Raw genomic sequence first — 19,751 nt, 5'->3', positions numbered from 1 at the left:
TGATGCAACCATGAATCACTGTCCAGCCATCTCCAGGGAAGTCAAAGATACAAGTTGTATTTGAAAACACTGCCTAATAGCCAACTAGACTGATGAAATTTAAATGTTTAACTGAAGGGGACTTTTGTTGTTGTTGCTTGGTTTACTTTGGAAGATAAATTCAGATGATGCAATTATGTTTTTTAGTGCTATAAATTTCTCTGTACCCTTTTGGCAAATGAGGATTGCTGTAATATGCCCTAGAATAATCTGTTAGGAAATGACTGCACAACTGTGCCAGTTCAGGCTGTCTCCTGAGATTTCTTTTCTCTTGTGGACAGTATGTCATTATGTAATGACAAAAGCTGAGAGACAGTGAAGGAAGGGTTCTTGCTCTTTACCTTAGTACAGACTCACATTCAACATAATCCAATACAGCCAAAATCCAGCTAATGCTAGTGGGAAGGTATGATATTGTGACTTATAGTAAGAAATATATATTTGGTCTTCCTCCCTTTTCTGGCACAGAGCTCCTAAAGCCCTTAGAATTTCCCAAGTGATGAGTGCCATAGAGGTGTCTTGTACTTTCAGTCTCATCCCCCAAGCCCCACCCCTGACCTCAGGAAGGGAAAGGGACTGGACATTGAGTTCAATAGCTAATGACAAATGATTTAATTAATCACGCCCCTGTAATGAAGGTATAAAAAAAAAGCAGAGAACTTGATTCAGAGAGCTTCTAGATTGGGAACACAAAGATTTGGAGAAGGTGGCGCTTAGAGCAGACATGGAAGCTCCTTATGCTTTTCCCCGTACCCTGCCCTACATGTGTCTTCTATCTGGCTGTTCCTAAATTACATCCTTTTATAAGAAGTTGGCAATCTAGTAAATAAAATGTTTCTTCTTGGTCAGAAGTATAGTTAACAACCTGGACTTGGAATTAGTGTCTAAAGTGGAGGAGAGGTTTTTTGGGACTGAGTCCTTTACCTGTGGGATCTGATGCTGCCTTTGGGTCAATAGTGTCAGAATTGGGTTGCATTGTAGGACACCCAACTGGTGTCAGGAAATTGTTTGATAAGGGGAAACACCACACATACACACACACACACACACACACACACACACACACACACACACACACACACTCCACCCCCACCCCCACTGTAGACCATAATTGTTAGGTTTTCCAAGCTTCCCAAAACTCTAAGAAACTTTGTGAAGCCTCCTTTCTCTGATAATGTCTTCAACCCATCTGGTTACATGATATCTGAATATCATGTGGAAGCATGACAGCAATTTCTGTCTATAGTTCTTTGGCCGTGTTCTGAATGAAAAAAAGAAGCGAATCATTCAACGTATCCAACACTTTTCTTACTCCACGTTGAGCTTACTCCAACACCTTCCTGCAAATTGCTCACAATAAACCTCATGTCTGTATTCTATTCAAATAAAAACGTAACCAGATTTTACATGTATCATTAATGTAACATGCTATGCAAACACACAGGAGCTTGATGGAGGCATTCTAGTGCATGGCTTCAATGACACAAGTGCTCGCTGCAGTCTTTGTTAGTACTTAAGCTTTCCTTTATTATGGCTTTAAAAAAAATAATTTTTAAAGGTGCATGATTCCTTTGGACCACTGTTTAGGAAAGATTAGAGATAAAACATTTCTGGTAATAAATTAGTCATTTGTATATATGTTCAGATTAGAAAATGTCAAATATTGGAGAAAAATATTTTTTAAATTAGCTCAATTTAAATATGGGGCCATTTCATGTAAATATCTAATCTGAATCTTCAGTGTTTCGTGTATTTTATGTGTTAATTCCGTTATGCCCAGTCTTATGTCAATAAATTTCTCAACTATTCCAGGTAAGATATAAAAAAAAATTCAACTCCTGCCAATGACTTTATCTGTCTTCATTATAAGCAGGATGAGAAACTTCTGTTCTTACATGAAGAGTCACAATAGGAAAATAATTCCCCCGATTCACTAGCAAGGGGAAAATAATACTGTAATTCAGCTGTGAACTTTCACATTCGGACTCCAGGACACTTCGATTCAGCAAACAAGGACTGATTCCTTTCAAAATTCAACCCTGGTTGACAAACACTGAGTTCACAGAGCCACAGATACAGAAGTTATGGACACTGACAAAAGTATTCCCAGGAAGGTGGCAGGGTTTTGAGGTGGTACCTTTCCTTCCACAGCAAATGTGTTCAGGAGGCTCAGGAGCATGACTCAGTTTTTCTCAAAATATTATGACATTGTGATGAATCTTCTTCCACTAGGCCTGCTGAGACCAGAGAAACCGATCACATTTTTCAAGCATGCTTTGTATCAAGGCTCTGAAATCCCAAAGAAAAGAAACAAGCACATTTAGTTTTCATTGTTCTATTTACAAAAAAAATTTTTTTGAACCCACAAAGAATTAAAGGATTCAAAAAGTTGACGGATTCTGTGCATCAAAAGACACAATCAACACAGTGAAAAGGCATCCTATCCAATAGGGGAAAATATCACAAACCATATATCTGATAAAGGGTTAATATTCAGAATATATAAAAAATTCATACAATAACAAAAAAACGTGATTTAAAAACAGGCAAAAAGACTTGAATAGAAATGTCTCCAAAGACAATATACAACAGCCAACAAGCACATGGAAAGATGTTCAACATCATTAATCACTAAGAAAATGCAAATAAAAACCAAAATACTTCTCACCTCATGCCCATTAGGATGGTTACTATCAAAAAATAATAGTAATAACATAACTACTGTTGGTGAGAATATGGAGAAAATGGAGCCCTTGTGCATCATTGGTGGGAATGTAAAATGGTGCAGCCCCTATGGAGAACAGTATGGCAGTTCCTGAAAAAAATTAAAACTAGAATCCCATATGATCTAGCAATTCCACTTCTGGGTATACACCCAAAAGAATTGAAAGCAGGGTCTCAAAGAGACTACTGTAGTCAAAATTATAGAGACAGAAAATAGATTGGTGGTTACGAGAAGCTGCATGGAGGGGGTCACGAGGAGTTGTTGTTTAATGGGTAAAGTTTAAGGTCTTCAAGATGATATGAACATAATTAACACTACTGAACCAAATTTAAAAATGGTTAAGATGGTGAATTTTATTTTATCTGTATTTTACCAAAATTAAAACAAAAGCAAAAAAAGCCCTGAGACAACTTGATATTTGGTACTAATAACGGTCTTCAAGAACTGAGTACACACCAGATTTGGGTATTCACATGAACTTACAGAGTGTCTTGGTCACAAGTATGAGACACAATAATTACTTTTAGCCTCTTCCCTCAATCACCTTAATTAGCAGAGGCGTCTCAGTCCCCTCATCTGTTAGTGAGGGGCTGGGACTGAATGATCTCTACAGCCCCACCCCCTTCTGAAAATCTCTGAGCTTCCACATTCCCCAAGCACCTGTGGAGACGGCATGACAAGGGCATGACAGGTTATTACCTCTGTCTTTTCTCCGCAATCCTTAGGATATCGCAGGTTCTAGTAAACCTCTGTGACAGCTCAAGGGTCAAACCACATTCCTGTAGCAATGACCAGGCCTGATCTGGGCCCATGGCCTTAGCTAACAGAAGTGCCACATTTTCCACATTGATGGGGGAAGGCCCATCACTGAAGTTCCCATTCTGTGACTTCTGGGGGGCTGGCTTTGTACTCTTGTTCTGTACGAGATGTAGGAGAAGCTTCCATTCCTCCACAGTCTCTGGGATCCAACCTACACAAACACACAGAAACACACAATTTTGGCTCTAATGGCTCTTAATGCTCTGCCTGCATATAGGAGACAGTCAGAACCATTGTGAAAACATTTAAAACCAAAACATAAGAACATAATATCATCCTAACACAAAATTGTTTTCTGAACATTTGTTGAATAAGTAACTCATGATAGGAGAGGTCACAACATTAGCTTCAAAATTCTTCATTTTGCTCACTTAGGACTACTTGGGTACAGTCTAGGCTAGGCACATGATGTGCAGTGTGAGACCAACCAGACATGATGAGCCCTACACTCTTCTGGAGCTCAGTCTAGTAAAGGAGGTAAACACAGACCTAAATCTATACTTATAAACTGGGCTAAGTGCATTAAAGGAAAAGGTCAGGGAACCATCAGAGAGAATGGCATGTTTAGGGGGAATCTGAGAAGGGCTCTGTGAGGACGGGATAGATGAGCAAATAGCTGAAAGACTGGGCAAGCTCAGAGATGCACATGCCTGTGCCTCACATATGGACAAGCGTGAGGTCGCAGGGTGTCGGGAATGGAGGGTGAAGGAGCCTGCATTTCTGACAAAGGAAACATGGAAGGCAACTTGACACAGAACAGAACTGGAATTCAAGGAAGGAACTCAAAGGATGGCCTACAGTGCACAAAGGCCTGGATTTTATTCTGATTTCCATGTAGCATGTTTCAAGGAAGGGAGCCACGTCATCCAATTTTTGTTTTTAAGAACCCTTCTGGCTGCTCCGGGGAAAATGGATTAAAGGTGGGAGAGAATGGAAACCAGATGACTATTCTGAGGTGACTGCAGCCATCTAGGCGAGTAGCTAGGACCAGGGAGCTGGTGGTGGAGCAAAAATATGTAGACAGATATGAGATACACATCCGGCAATAAAACTAACAACGCCTTGAAGAGCAATTAATATGAGTTATGGGGAAAAGAGAAGTGTCAAGAAAAGACCCCCACTTAACACACCAAGGGTAAGAACAACTATTATTTTATTAACAAAATGGGCAGAAAGGATTTTAAGTGGGATTTATTTTGTTTATGCTTCTTGAATTTTCAGTTTTTATCTATAACAAACATTGTATCATGACTTTAAAAATGTAAACCACATACATCTTAACTATTCTGTTAAGATATTATCTTAACTATTATCTGTTAACTATATCATCTTAACTATTCTGTTATTTTTCAGAAGGATTTGTATGTTTATAGTCTCCTCTTCGTTTGTTTTTAAAAAAAAATTTTTTTAAGCTTTATTTATTTTTGAAAGAGAGAGAGAGAGAGAGAGTGTGAGTGGGGAGGAGCAGAGAGAGGGAGACACAGAATCCGAAGCAGGCTCCAGGCTCTGAGCTGTCAGCAAAGAGCCCAATGCGGGGCTTGAACTCACGAACCGCGAAATCATGCCCTCAGCCGAAGTCGGACGCCCAACCGAGCCACCCAGGCGCCCCCCTCCTCTTCATTTCTGAAACAAAGATGATAATTATTTTTGCAATAGTTGGGACATCTGAAGCTAACTAACACTTGCCAGTGAACTGGCTTTTTTGCTCTGTTCTAACTTTCCCTCTCCCACACCAATAGAGCTGCAAAAGGCTATAGGTCACACTGCTGAATGAAGGACCCTGATGTCATGCAGTTGGCATCTTTGCACTGAGAGGAATAAAGCAACATGAGAAAACAGACCAAGATGGACTCTCAGACCTCAGATATCAGTGTGTCAAAGCCCTGGCCTTCTGTCATTTTATCTGTGTTGGATTGATAAAAATTTAAAAACAATTTTTAAGTATTTAAATACTTGGGAAAGCTGGCTGCCACTCCACTTTAAGTTCATTTTAATGATACTGAACTGTTGGCTGTGTAAAAGGCAACATGGTGCAGAGAAAAGATTCTGAGCACAAACTTTAAAGACAGTCAGTGAGACCTGGGTCTGAACACCTGCTCCACCAGTTGTGTGGCTTTGGGGAAACTAACTGTCCTTCCCCCAGACCTCAGTTATAACTTCTGTAAAACAGAAATAACAGTAAATATCCCAAAGGTTTGTTATTTAAACAGCAGATGGAAAAGTGTCTAGTGTAGTGACTAACACATAGTAGGCACTTGTTAATAGAAAAATTGCCTATAGTTTATTCTAATTATGATTTTATAATATACTAAGTGGTACTGATAAAAACCAAAACAAAACAATGGGCACCTGGGTGGCTCAGTTGGTTAGGCGTCCAACTCTTGATTTTGGCTCAGGTCACAGTCTCATGGTTCATGAGATCAAGCCCTGAGATGCTCTCTGCACTGAGAGTGCAGAGCCTGCTTGGGATTCTCTCTCTTTCTCTGCCCTCCCCAGCTCATGCTCTCTCTCTTAATAAATTAAATAAAAAATAAGTAAATAAATAAATAACAAAGCAAAACAAAACAAACCTCCACAAATTTGACAGCTAACCAGGATTACATACAGGATCACTGAAATGTTCAACCAAGTATCCTTATTGAAAATTCTGCAGTGGCTTCTAATATACTACAACCAAAAGTAACCAACTGGGAGTTACATACCATTGTCCCCTTCCATTAGGCTCATATCGTTAAGACACACAATGTTGGTGAAGGCCTCTCTTCTTCTCTCCAGCTCCAAACAAAGAGTAAGATACCCAGGCCAGAAACTTTAAAGAAACAAAAATTGAAGAAAGGAATAAAAACAGTGAATTTATCTGGAGCTGTGCTGTCCAATAAAGTAGACATTAGCCTTAAATTTAAATTAAATAAAAAGTCAGTTCTTCAGTGGACTAATCCATATTTCAAGTTTTCAAGTGGCTAATGGCTACCATGTTGGACAATGTGGTAGCATTATTCTATTATCTAATAGATAACAGAAATAATTAGAAATAACTAGATAATATTCCTATTATCTAATAGACAATTCTATTAGACAGCCTCGATCTAGAGTGTGTACGAAAAAAAGAATAAAAGCTAGAGATAAATACTGATATTTGAGGCCAAGCACTAATTATGAGATGTGTAAGCTTATATATACTTTATAAACTTTCAGATTTCTTCCCCAAATATGCAAACTATGTAAGTTCTCCTTGACTCTTCCCCCTCTTTTATTTGCTATACCCATGGTTTATAAGTCCCACTGTATTTTCCCTCAGAATGTCCCTTGGATATGCTCCTTCTGCTGCCATACTCATCACCAATTCAGTCATACCTGAATTACTATGACAGCTTCCTAGCTGGCCCTCCTATCTCCAACACCAGAGATGATTTTCAGAAAGCTCCATCTTTATCATGTCATTTCTGTACCAATAAATTCTTCTGATGAGCTTTCAAGGTCCTACATGATCTCATCACCTACCATACCTGGCTAGTTTCATCCCTTATTATCAATAAACAGATATGTATCAAGTACCTATCACTGTATGAATTAGGAATTACAAAGAAAAAGAAAGACATTGGTCCCTATCTCCAAAAGATTATAATCCAGGTAGAGCCATAAGATAACACTGCCAGGCAATAAATAACTAATATGCGGTATGGATAAAAAGCAATGGTCAGTTTCTCATGCCCTTGTTCTTGCTGTTTCTCTCATCTGACCCACCCTCCTCTTGGGCTCCTTTATCAATACAAATCCTGTCCAGCCTTCAGGGCTTTACCTCCAAAGTCTCCTCCCTCCTCCCTAAGTCCTTCACCAACAATTCTATTGAGCACATTCTAATCTCTCCCTTCTCAGGAACCCTGTATCAACTGTTAACTCTTAGCACATAGTCTGGTGCTTAATTAAATACCATCCAAGTGCCTGAGAACTGGAGTTAGCTACCAAGGACCAGGGGGAGAGAGGAATTAGCAAAGGCCAATGTCTTCTACACAAAAGAAAAATATGTATAAAATTTTAAAAGAAAAAGACATCTACTTTACTATCACTTAAAATAAAAGTCACTTCTCTGTAGTAAAGAGAATTCCCAAATTATAAAGCATATCGATTCAGGTCCTTCACTATAAAGTTATGAACTAAGAAGCTAAACTTTAGCTTCTAAAACAATTCTCACTTACCCATGAGACCTACAGATGTCAGCCATTTTCTCTTTGGTTGTAAAATCTGCAGGTAGTTTAATGAGATGGAGCAGCAGCTGATTGTAACCCCAGGAAAGCAAGTGTGAATGGGGCCTGTGAAATGAACAACTCTCAGTGAATTAGACATGAAACACTTTTTACAAAATGCTTATGCACCATCTAATAGATAAGTATAGAGTTTAATTATATTTGTCACATAATTAACATATTGTCACTTATTTTTCCCATTGTTATTATATTTTTATAATATCCATATCATTATATCAATTATTATTATATTTTTCAAACATTTTTACTTAGCTTTTGAAAAATTAAAAATAGCTATTTTTCCTATAACAAATACCTGTTTATTTTTTAAAATTAGACATTTTAGGTAATAAAAAGCAAAAGAAAGAAGCCTATAATTCTCACTCATAGACAGCCACTGTATCTCCTTCTAGACCTTTTGTCTAGGCATATATGATAGGCATATGGCGGGGCGGGGGAGGCTTTTAAAAAGCTTCTCTTAGAGGTAAACACAAGAGACATTTCTAATACATTACATGTATCAGTATGTATTTCTTATGGATTATTTTTTTTAGTCCCAAATCAAGCTATGTCTAGAAATTTCCAGGAAGAAAACATATAATTTCCTCCCTCTAATACAGGTTTAACCATCAAGGACTCTTAAAGTGGATACATGAAAGAGCTTAATTATCTGAAATCATGTACAAAATTGTGCAAGGATGTGCATTTTTCTGAAAGGAATCATCGGAGATCTGTAACTCAAAAAATGTTCAGAACCACTAAGAAGTACACTCAGTTTCCTTACTACTATGACTTGGGTCAGTCTCTTCCATAGCTATTCTTGAAGTAAGCCCAGAATGCTATGAATGAATAAAGCAGTTCCATTCTAGGAGAACATCGGAGCTGGAAGGAGAACTTTTATACCTGGGGTTTCCTTCATCATCCATAGTGCTTGTGCTTGGGGGAGCATCATGGGTCACTGCTAAAAGCAGCCAATCCAATCTTAAAGATTCTGGTTGTAGAAGGGACTCAAGAAAGGATGGCCTAAAAGAAAGTTGGGGAGAAAAATCATCTTCATGCTGAGAAAGGAAACATAAAATGTAGGAATGTGAAGAAAATGTTATTAGGGGACCAAAATAGTAGATGAAATGACTTGAAAACCCTCTGCTACATAATGTCTAGAAATGCTGGTGAAAATCTAATAGCCTATTAAATGAACAGTTGAGCTCAAGATAATAAGGAAGATACCAAAAGGCCTAAAACAAAAAGAGAAATGAAAGCCAGTAGGGCAAATGTAAATCAATGAGATGAAGAAAGGGCGGGGGGCGGGGGGGTGGGCAGGTGTTGAAACCAAGGGCCATGTGGAAATAGGAAATGAGACCTCAGTCTAAAAAAGAGATGAGATCTGGGACTGAGATCCACAAAAAACTGGGATATTATCAACAAAGAGGTGGCAATAAATCCACTCACCAGCAGAGACAACAAGGAAGCTTATTTGCCTTAGTGTAGGACGTGAAGCAGGGGTTTAATTTTACATTGATCATCATTGATCATCACTGATTCACTGAGAATCCCTGAGACAGAGTGAAGAGAAGTACACTAGCTATGTGCACATTTATGGTATGTGTTGTGGACTGTGAAAGAACGGTACATGACTGCCAAAACCATCCTTTCCATAACAGGTGTGTCAGTTGTGCGGCAGGTGGCAGTAAGAACATAACAACAGCTTATACAAGGGAAACAATGCCTTATCAAAAGAAAAGAGAGTCTGCAAATATTCTCGCCTTCTCACCGTTGATCTTCAGGCCTTGATTTCACCAGACTGTCTAAATAGGCCAAAAACTGAGCAGGATGATGATGACAAAGTTGCATGACATCCAAAGGCAAAATAGATGGGTAAAACCTGATTAAGGACCGAAGAGCAGATTCTCCAAACGTTTCATACAATCTGCATTTAAAAACAAAACCAGTTAGTCTCCAACTTCAATGAGATGATGTAACTTGGTTACATTATCTAAGCATTTATTAGAAATAAAAATGACAATCGGGGTGCCTGGGTGGCTCAGGTGGTTAAGCTTCCAACTTTGGATCAGGTCATGATCTCATGGTGAGTTCCAGACCCGAGTCAGGTTCTGTGCTGGCAACTGAGAGCCTGGAGCCTGCTTCAGATTCTGTGTCTCCCTCACTCTCTGCCCCTCCCCTGCTTGCGTGCTCTCTCTCTCTCTCAAAAAGAAAAAACAATTTTTTCAAAAAGAAAAAAAAATGACAAGAAGCTGCCCACCATACAACTGAGTAAAACTTTAGAGATTAAGACCAAAACCAGAACCAAACACCATGACTTTAGTTCATATAAATGGCAGAGGACAACTTACCTGGCGGCATAAGCAATCAACAAAGGACTGTCAAAGGGGACTGAGTCATTCACTAACTTTAATCTTGTTGGTAGGTCTCCTTCCTTTATCTCCATATACGCAGGACTGGAACTTGCCATTTCTGAAAGATAAAGCACACCCTTTTCCTTTCATCTCGTAGCTGTAAATACTCAGTTCATGAACACATTCATTCAACAGTCATTAGTTATGGACCTACTGGGTGCATGGCACAATGGTTAAGCACTGGAGGACAAACAAAAAAAGGACAGGACACAATCTCTACTTTTAAGGACCTTAAGATCAACCTAGATTACCACGTGGGAGCGAGTTTCCCAATGACTTGGAACCTGTCCTGGAGATTATATGAGCAAGAAATAAACTTCTACATCTGAGTTATTGTGACACATTTATCACAACAGTTTAGACTACTCAATTATTAAAATCTCTCTGTGCCTCACTCTTTTCACCCGTTAAATGGAGTAACACCCTCCACTCTGAAAATAATTCTAAGATAGGAAATGAAACCTCCTTAAAGTGTTTAGCACAATATGTGACACACAGTAAGTACTCAAAATATGGCCTATATTATCTCTACATTAGTAAGTTACATAAACGATTTTCTTGTTTTTATATGACTGCATTTGTAACACATTTCATTTGAATCTCAACTTCTCCAATTTTGCTATATATATGTTTTCTGAGTATGACTTTAAGAGAAATAAAATGAATTTCTTATAATACAGTTGCAAATTAAACCATAAAAATTAAATTGAGTGGGAAACAGAATGGAGGTTGACCAAAATGGAAATAATCTTGTACTTAAATCTTTTTTTTTTAAATGCAAAAATGCTAAGAGGCTATTGTCCTCTATACTGATTTCTATTTGATAAGGCAATCTGATTATTACCTTTCAATCCTTCAATAAAAGTATCCCAAACACAAGGACTTTTAGCGTAACTAAGCTTGATACTCTCCTTTGCTCTTTTCAAGTCCAGGACAAAAAAGTACTTCTTTATGAACTGACAAGCCAGAATTTCAGGAGAGTACTGTTGCAAAGTGTGGTCCACATGTCCACTTGTGCTTTTGGTCTCAGAATTCAATACATTCAATTCCAAACACAACGTTGCCAATTCAGCCAGATCCTTCTGAAGACTGTTAGCTATGCTGCATGGAGAACACACTTGGAAAAGGTCATCCAAGGGCTCCCTCAGACTACTTGTAGATTCACATGTTCTTTGATCAACAGTTTCTTCATTGCCTAAAGAGTCTCTTTTTTCTTTTTCATTATCTTCATCTAATACTCCCTTTTTTGACTCATCAAACAATAGCACATCCTGGTTTGATGCCATGGATGAGTTACCAGTATCTGAAATGCCTGAAAAGTCCTTCATGGCAAATGTTTTTTCTAACTGCGAAAGCCACTCTTGTAAAACCATTCTCAGAGACTTGGGTTCAAACAAAACCAGTGGGTCCTGTAGCTTGGTCCTACACAAGACAGACAAGTATGAAATTTATGTTTCATGTGTTTTTTTAAAACAAATTATTTCATGCTAAGCAAACCTACTGGACATAGCATACTTATCTGGAATAAATGTTACTTTTCAACTTTTAACAATTATCTCAGCAAGATGACAATATGAGAGTAACTTTAATACTAATTGTTGAATTTCAATTACAAATGAGACTATCTTTGCCCACATGGTCTCAGGACCACTTCTGATGACCTTGAAGTCATTCCCATTCACTATAAAACTCTCCCATTCAGGGCGCCTGGGTGGCTCAGTCGGTTAAACATCCAACTTCGGCTCAGGTCATGATCTCATGGTTTGTGGGTTCGAGCACCATGCGAGGCTCTGTGCTGACAGCTCGGATACTGGAGCCTGCTTAGGATTCTGTCTCCCTCTCTTTCTGCCCCTCCCCACTCACGCTCACTGGCTCTCTCTCTCTCTCTCTCTAAAATAAACAAACATAAAAAAAAAAAAAAACCCTCTCTTGTTCATAAATACTCACATTGCTTCTGCTGTTGCTACTTTGAGGTCTTGGAACTTGTCCTCTTCTGGAGGTTGACTAATTACTTCTTTTTTCTCCCTAGAGAAGTGTGAAAAGTGTTAGAGGGGATCAGAGCTTCCTTAAACAAATATTTCTAAGTGCTTACTAAGTGACACGTACTGTACTGAACGTTACATGACACAAACAGATGAATACAAAAAATAATCCACGGCTTCAAGATGAGTAAACTCAAGAGAGAAAGAAAGGCATGCAAACAACTAACCATAACATAAATGAGAATAAAATGAATGCTAAAGAGCGGCACAAACACTGTGTTCGTAAAGCACGGAAAAAGGAGTAATTTTTCTGATAAGGCAATCAAGGGAAGTGTTCCCAAGGAGGTGGTATGTGTATTAGGAAGAAAGGGGGGATGGGCGCCTGGGTGGTTAAGTGGGTTAAGTAAACGACTCTGGATTTCAGCTCAGGTCATAGTCTCATGGTTCATGAGTTCAAGCCCAAAGCGTGCTTGGGATTCTCTCTCTCCCTCTCTCCCCCACCCCTCCCCCCTCACATGTGCACCCTCTCTCTCAAAATAAATAAATAAACTTAAAAATAAAAAGAATGGGGGTGGGGTGGGGAATAGCACAGGTGAAAGAAACAGCATGAACAAAGGTAGTGAAGTGTACCCACCCAATGCTCTGACAGGACCAGAATAGAGAGCACTTAGAAGCATGCAGTTGGAAATGAGGCTGGAAAGGTGGGCTAAGGTCAGAGTGAGGATTGCCTTAAATGCCACAACAATACCTGTACTTTTTTTCCTGTAAATGTAAGCATTCAGAAAATTATCCTATATTATCTGTCTACCTACAACTGGGCCTGGGGGTGTCTCAATTCCTGGGTGAGTACTGAGCTGGTGTGCTTCCAATGCTCAGATCCTATGAACTGTGAGTTAAGGCAGAGACCAGATGGACAAGACATTTCACACTGTGCCAGACCACGGGCTCTGCTGCAACCCCACTACATAAGGATTATGCCACCAGCATATCATGCTGACATGACATCAATGCCAATGCTCTCATCCTACAGGCCAGAGAGCATTAGTGACTTACCCAAGGCCACACGCTAGTCAGAAGCACAGCAAGGACAAGGCCTAGATCTTTGGCAATCCTACTCTTAATCTAATAGTCTTCTCTAACATCCCAGAAGTTTGAAGAGATTTGGAGGGGAGGGATGTTGTGCAGAGGACAGATGAAAGAGGTGCTAAATTAAAACTCTCTCTCAACAGACTTGCTATGGGTAGGTGTCATTTTCCAACACTTACTTTATGGTGTTCACATTTTTTATGAGCTACACAATCTATAATGAACAGGGTCAGATGTGTGCCTTCTCTAATGTGTGCCTTCTCTATGGCTTTCTGCAAAATGACAGCTCAGTCCTCTAGAATTTACCCAGATTTATATGTAAGAGCTTACTCAGTGTCTTCTTCTTTTGGGCAAGTGACTGGACTCATATCCTCTTCACATAACTGCTCATCACCCCTGGGTTCTGGTCTTATTTTCAAATCAGGGCCTGTATGAAGGGTGCCAATCTTCTCAGTAGTTTTACGTACAAAGCTAGAGACACTGGAAGTCAAATACCAAAAGACTAATATGAAAAACACCTCATTACTCCCAAGAACAAAAAATTCAGTACCTGAGTTCTCTCTGTTCCCATTAGTCCTAGAAAAGCAACTTGGACTTAATAAAGACTATACTTATAGCAACTTTCTTAATCAGCTACATATTTCACATAAGGCCCACATAAAACATACAATATAATAAAAATTCACTTCATTTACTAAACTGCCTTGATTCAGTGCTAAAGAAAAAGTCTTTAACTCCAGCTAGGTCTGCAATGTTTCTGTAACTTAGGCAAAGGAGGCCATGTAACCACCTGCCCCATACTGCCCAGCGAATTAACAGAATTTCTTCATGAAATTCAGTGGCTAACAAGTCATAATATAACCTCCTTTACAAGCAAAACCGTATCTGGTAAGTGAATCATTATACTGTACACCTGAAAGTAATACAACACTGTATGTTAACTCTACTGGAATTAAAAAAACAAAACAAAACAAAAAAAAAAACAGTATCCAGTAAGACTCAGATAAGTGGTTAAGTAACTATACAAGTCTTTGCTCTCAAACTGGAATGCCAATTCTAGGCCCATGGAGTAGTTGGAAAGACTTCCAAAGAGTCTCCAATTCTGAGTGCGAACTGAAAGGATAAAAAAAAAAAAAAAATGACTAATGATATATGGAAACTGTTAGTATCAGGGATGAGGAAAAAACAGATTTTTCAAAATGTTACTCTGTTTGGGATGGAAGACACATTTGTAACAACCCAAATACCCAACTACCCAAAGAGGGAAGCTAAACTGTCGAAGATGGAAATAACAGGCTATATGAGAAATAACCTAGAGACTTGTTTTTTCTTATTCAAAATGTCTTTCCATCCTCAGCACAAAAGTACCTAATGTGACAACTGAAATGAAACCAGAAACAGGATTAGGGGACAGGACTAATGAGTTTACCTTTCCTTGACCGCCTGAAGAGACACAAGAGGAGAAGGAGAACGAAATGGTAATGGAATGCTGAAGGGAAGGAATGTTTCATTCTTATCTGTCTCAAACGTCACGGGAACATGGGAAACACTGTCTGATGAATGTAATCAGGGGAAAAAGAAACAAAATTTAATCACACTGGAGTTTTTTTTAATCTTTAAAAAAATTCTGAAATGAATAAACCAAAGGAAATGAAGGATTCAATACCGAAATCACAACTGAGCCAGATACAAATGAGCAGAACACAGGTTTACAAGATGCACGGGATGGTCCACATATAAAACACTGAGGCAGGTACCTTCATTTGCCTACTAACCCTGAATCCCCATAAGTCAAAAAGGAAGTTTAGAGTCTTTATTAAGCTCTTCTCAACAGTTGAGTCACAGGAATACTCGAACATCGAAAAGTGAAGGCAATGGCCTCCAAAACTGTAGTAATTTTTCATTCCTGATGGAAAATAATTTGGTTAGTCAAGATAAAATTGTTCTGCTCCTTTGATTAATGACTTCCTTTCTTAACTCTTGCAGCATTTTGATGTGTGATTAAAATTACAGACTGTATCAATATTCACCTAAACAGGAGGGGGAAAAATACAACTAAACCTAAACCCATTCTTCTATGACAAACAGATCAACATGTTTGAGTGGAAAGTCTGTCAACATAAGAAAAATTATTAACACCATGGAGAAAACTCAATGCACAAGTTAATCCCGGCAAAGAGAAGTCACAGAATATAACTGCTTCATGTCAGCAACCAACAAAACGCACCATTATCACCTTCATTCCCGTGTGAGCTCCAACTCTGATCCGGTTGGTCCTCTTCTTGATGTGAGGTGAATTCTTTGAGTCTCTCATCTTCTGAGAGAGTTTGGCTGTGAAGAGAACAAGAGTCTTCATCTGACTGACTGCTTCTTCTACTACTAATGATACGATAAATACCGGAGTCCAAGATGCTGAAACTTTCCTAAAAATAAAAAGAATCCCAAAAAAATCAAAATAAAACTTTCCTTCATAACACAAAAATGGTTTTTAAAGAGAAAAACCAACAAGAGTAAGTAGCAAGCCAATAACAACAATTATGGCTTCATAGAACAAACTGGTGAGCAAGGTTTAGGTTTCTGGCAGCTGGACCACCCTCACATGCTGATGACGTCACACTAACATCTTTCTCTAGCTTGCCTCCATGAATCCTGGCTGTGAGAATGGGGAGTCACGAAGACAACCCTGAGCTGCACTATGACTCAAATTAGCATGAAGCTCTGAAATCACAGATTAGGAGCAACTTAACTTGTGCTGGAAGCTACATGAGGTACTAAAACAGAATATAATAAACAATGATGAAACAAAATATGGCTCCAAGACATACCTAAGTGGAGGCTTCATAGGGCTGCCCAACGGCTGAAAGAAAGCCCCCTCTTGACAACTCTCCCCTCTCTCTAAATCTATCACATGGAAAGAAGATAAGCTTTGGGATCTCAAGAGATATAGGAGTACAACCTGAGGAAGAAAAGCCTTACTGTACAGATAAACCCTTTGAAAAGTAAAAATACCTACATGTGATGAAATGGAACTTCTTCTACTGCTGCAAGCTGAATCCAAAGGTTCAAATTTTAAGATCAATTCTTCCAGTTGAGAAATCAGATCACTATAGGTTGTGAGGTCCAGCTGAGATTTCAAATGCTCCAACTTATCCACAGTCAAAGATTTTCTTCCCTAATGAAAGGGTAAGTAGAAACCAAGTAGAATAGCTTACTATTTATAATGAAATCTAAATTCAGTGGCCAATATACTGAAAGAGATCTAACAGAGAACATAAAACCTCAAAGTTGCTTTAAAAAGGTTTAACAAGGTAGTAAAAGAGTTAATGAGAATTATCTTAGAAATTAAGAATTAAATGCTATTACACACAATCATTCCCCCTTAAAACAAGGTCTGAAATTCAAGTAAGTTTATGAGAAAATTTAATTTTCTTTTAAGTGGGAAGTATTCCCTTTTTCTTTTTTTCTTTTTCTTACCCTCCACCCACCCCTAGATTTATATGCCATGCTTCCTGTAGGGATTTATGGGGGCTTCATTTGCTAATAAAGACAAGCAACTTTGTAACACAATCCTGCAGGCTAGGGTGGTTTTAACAACCGAGATGAGTATGTAAGCTCTCTGACTCACTCTGCTGGCAATGATAGAGTTCTGGAAAAGACAGCAGGTGCAAGCCGCCAGGTTCCACAGGCCTCTCCTCAGCAGGCGCTCCACACAGCGTTCCACAGATAACAGAGAAAGATGTGAGACTTTTCCATTCAGGTGCAAACAGAACAGCTCATTCTTGTAGACGGCCACATCCTGAATATCTACAAAAACCACAGGGGTGAACACACAGAAGTTTAAGCAAATATTCCTTTTCCATTTTGGCAAGGGCTGCAATTATTCTAAGAAATTCATTTTTTTACAATGAGTTTGACTTGACTGAATTTCGTCTCATTTATACTTGCATTTCAATGAAGAAATCATATTTTTAGACACTTCTAAAAAAATAAGAGACAAACGCATCTGTTTAATCTAAAATTCTATGGTTAAAATCTGTTCTGAACAAAACAAATGAGCAAAGGAAAGAGAGAAAGACAAAGAAACAGCCTCTCAACTATAGAGAACACACTGATGGGTACCAGAGGGGAAGTGGGTGGGGGATGGGTGAAATAGGTGATGGGGATTAAAGAGTGTACTTGTCCTGATGAGCACTGGGGTGATGTATGGAACTGCTGAATCACTATACTGTACACCTGAAACTAATATTAAACTGTATGTTAACTACACTGGAATTTTGAAAAGTAATAATAAAATAAATAAAAAAATAAAATGCTACTTTCTATGAAAAGGAATTGGGACTTCAAAAGAGCACTCTACATTAGAGGCCAGACTACAACAGTTCTGAGAGTTACAATCTAGCGTCAATGAATGGATTTTTAACACAGCATGTACACTGACAAACAATTCATGAGAAAAATACCTGTCTTGGCAGAACATCACAAAAGGACTTAAAAAACTAGTTTTTGATATCACTTATAGGTAGAATCTAAAAAAAGCCAAACAAGTAGAAGCAGAGTAGAATGGTGGTAACCAGGGGCTGGAGGGGTAGTGGATGTTGGTCAAGGGGTACAAAGTTAGAAGACAAATAAGTTCTAGAGATCTAACGCACACACAGCATTGTGGTTATAGTTAACAATAATGTATCATATACTGCAAAGCTGCTAAGAGACTAAATATTAAATGTTCTCATCATAAAAGATAGTAATCATCACAATATATAGTTGACCCTTTAACAACATGAGTTTGAACTGCACAGGTCCAATGATATGTGAATTTTTTTCAATAAATATATTACGGTAAATCTATTTTCTTTCTTATGATTTTAACATTTTTTCTTCTCTAGCTTTATTGTAAGAATACAGCAAATAATACATGTAACATACAAAGTATGTAAACTATGTTATCAGTAAGGCTTCAGATGAACAGTAGGCTATTAGTAGTTAAGTTTGTGGGGAGTCAAAAGCTACATGCAGATTTTCGACTTGTCTGTGCCCCTCACTCCCACGTTGTTCAGGGGTTAACTGTGTAACTGTATCACATCAATACTTTGTATGCCTTAAACTTATACAGTGTATATGTCATTTTTTGAAAAAACAAACTCGTTTTAAAGGGACAAGCTTAGTGAACTTAATCCACAAGAAATCAATATTGATCAGATTGGTAAATAATGGTTCCTCTTTTTTATATTTTTACAAGGTAGAAAATGACCCAAAAAGATAAGATACACTCTCTGAGTAGCAATGCTAACACAGCTAGATGTCTTCTATTTCTGGTTTAAACTAAAAAAACATAGAGATTGACTTTCTCTGCCTCAGCCACATAAAATGCTGTTGCTCTCACAAGGACTTCTTGAACCTCAAACTATTAAGACACAAAATGGAAGTTCAAGCAAGACTTCCAACAGGCATCAAAATTCAGGGTAAACAGAAGGAAAAGATGAACTCATTCAATCCTTAGCAGTGGTTACTAATATTAAAGAATAAATGGAAACTGTATTTAAAACTACCCATGAAAAACTAAATAACTGACCACAAATTCAAAAGTGGATGCTTGGATTATACCTTATGGCGGGAAATGTCTATGATGTTAACCTTTATAAGAAATGTCACCTCATTCTATTTCTCTACTTTTCACACTGCAAATGAATTCTCCTACAATAACTAAATCCTTCACAAGCATGAGATTAAAAATTACATAAGGAAGAAAAATACAATTACCTTTGATTTCACTCCAAAGAAGAACTTGAACATTCTGAGGAATGAAAATATAAATTCCTCTTTCTGTCCACGTCACCACACAGTGCTCACTGCAAAAGAAAAGAGAAGTTAAGAGAATTCTAGTTTGCTTGGATACAGAAGTTTGTGATACAATTCCCTGAACTCAGACCCTCACATCAGCTATAAAAGTAAATTGAGACTGTACAAAAAAAAAAAAAAAAAAATCACAACAGTGATCCAGTTAATCAAGTCCTGACACCCCTTTTATGTCTGTAGCAAAAGCCCCCTAAAAAATATGATGCCAAACTGGGAAAAATTTAGATACATACACTAAAAATCTTCTAGAAAAAGAAAAGGCTGTTATCTTACTAATGTTTGTTAAAGCAGCCGAATTCCCCATAACTAGTATGAAATGGGCACATTTAAAACAGATGACATACCTCACCACAAATCACTGCTCTAGTGAAACACTTTTAGGGATGGTAATATTTTGATGTCCGTAGTTGTGAGCAGGCAATAAAAGGTTGAAAACTCCTGGTCCACTATCTGCCAGGAGCTTTATCAAAGGCCCTACCTATTATCTAACCTTGTGGCAGCCCATCAAGATAGAAGTGTTTTTTCCTTTTTTCTTACAAATAAACACTTAAAACTTAAATAATATGCCCAAGGACAGTCTGTCTCCAAA

The 19,751-nt window shown here is 38.2% G+C and overlaps 1 protein-coding gene across 5 annotated transcripts in view; it reads right to left on the bottom strand.

Annotated features, from left to right (window-relative positions):
* Positions 1-362: 362 nt before the first annotated feature.
* The window catches only part of HPS5 (HPS5 biogenesis of lysosomal organelles complex 2 subunit 2), a 39,993-nt gene continuing 20,604 nt past the window's right edge, over positions 363-19,751 (bottom strand). For 4 of the 5 annotated variants that reach the window (XM_060606161.3, XM_060606160.3, XM_078433286.2 and 1 more), the window contains exons 9-23: positions 19,067-19,155; positions 16,935-17,113; positions 16,323-16,481; positions 15,537-15,732; positions 14,739-14,862; positions 13,640-13,789; positions 12,189-12,266; positions 11,086-11,663; positions 10,179-10,299; positions 9,599-9,754; positions 8,731-8,850; positions 7,780-7,893; positions 6,286-6,392; positions 3,464-3,734; positions 363-2,328 (exon numbers count right to left, since the gene is read on the bottom strand). In XM_060606161.3, coding sequence (XP_060462144.3) covers positions 2,268-2,328; positions 3,464-3,734; positions 6,286-6,392; positions 7,780-7,893; positions 8,731-8,850; positions 9,599-9,754; positions 10,179-10,299; positions 11,086-11,663; positions 12,189-12,266; positions 13,640-13,789; positions 14,739-14,862; positions 15,537-15,732; positions 16,323-16,481; positions 16,935-17,113; positions 19,067-19,155 — 2,503 coding nt within the window. In that variant the 3' untranslated portion in view covers positions 363-2,267. The remainder of the gene's footprint in view (positions 2,329-3,463; positions 3,735-6,285; positions 6,393-7,779; positions 7,894-8,730; positions 8,851-9,598; positions 9,755-10,178; positions 10,300-11,085; positions 11,664-12,188; positions 12,267-13,639; positions 13,790-14,738; positions 14,863-15,536; positions 15,733-16,322; positions 16,482-16,934; positions 17,114-19,066; positions 19,156-19,751) is intronic. The other variant, XM_060606163.3, reaches the window with a different exon arrangement.

This window comes from Panthera onca, chromosome D1 (assembly GCF_046562875.1).
Source record: "Panthera onca isolate mPanOnc1 chromosome D1, mPanOnc1 haplotype 2, whole genome shotgun sequence".
In the NCBI taxonomy this organism is placed as follows: Eukaryota; Metazoa; Chordata; class Mammalia; order Carnivora; family Felidae; genus Panthera; species Panthera onca.
The sequence above is the reverse complement of the archived record's forward strand: the minus strand, read 5'-3'. Positions and strand labels throughout refer to the sequence as shown.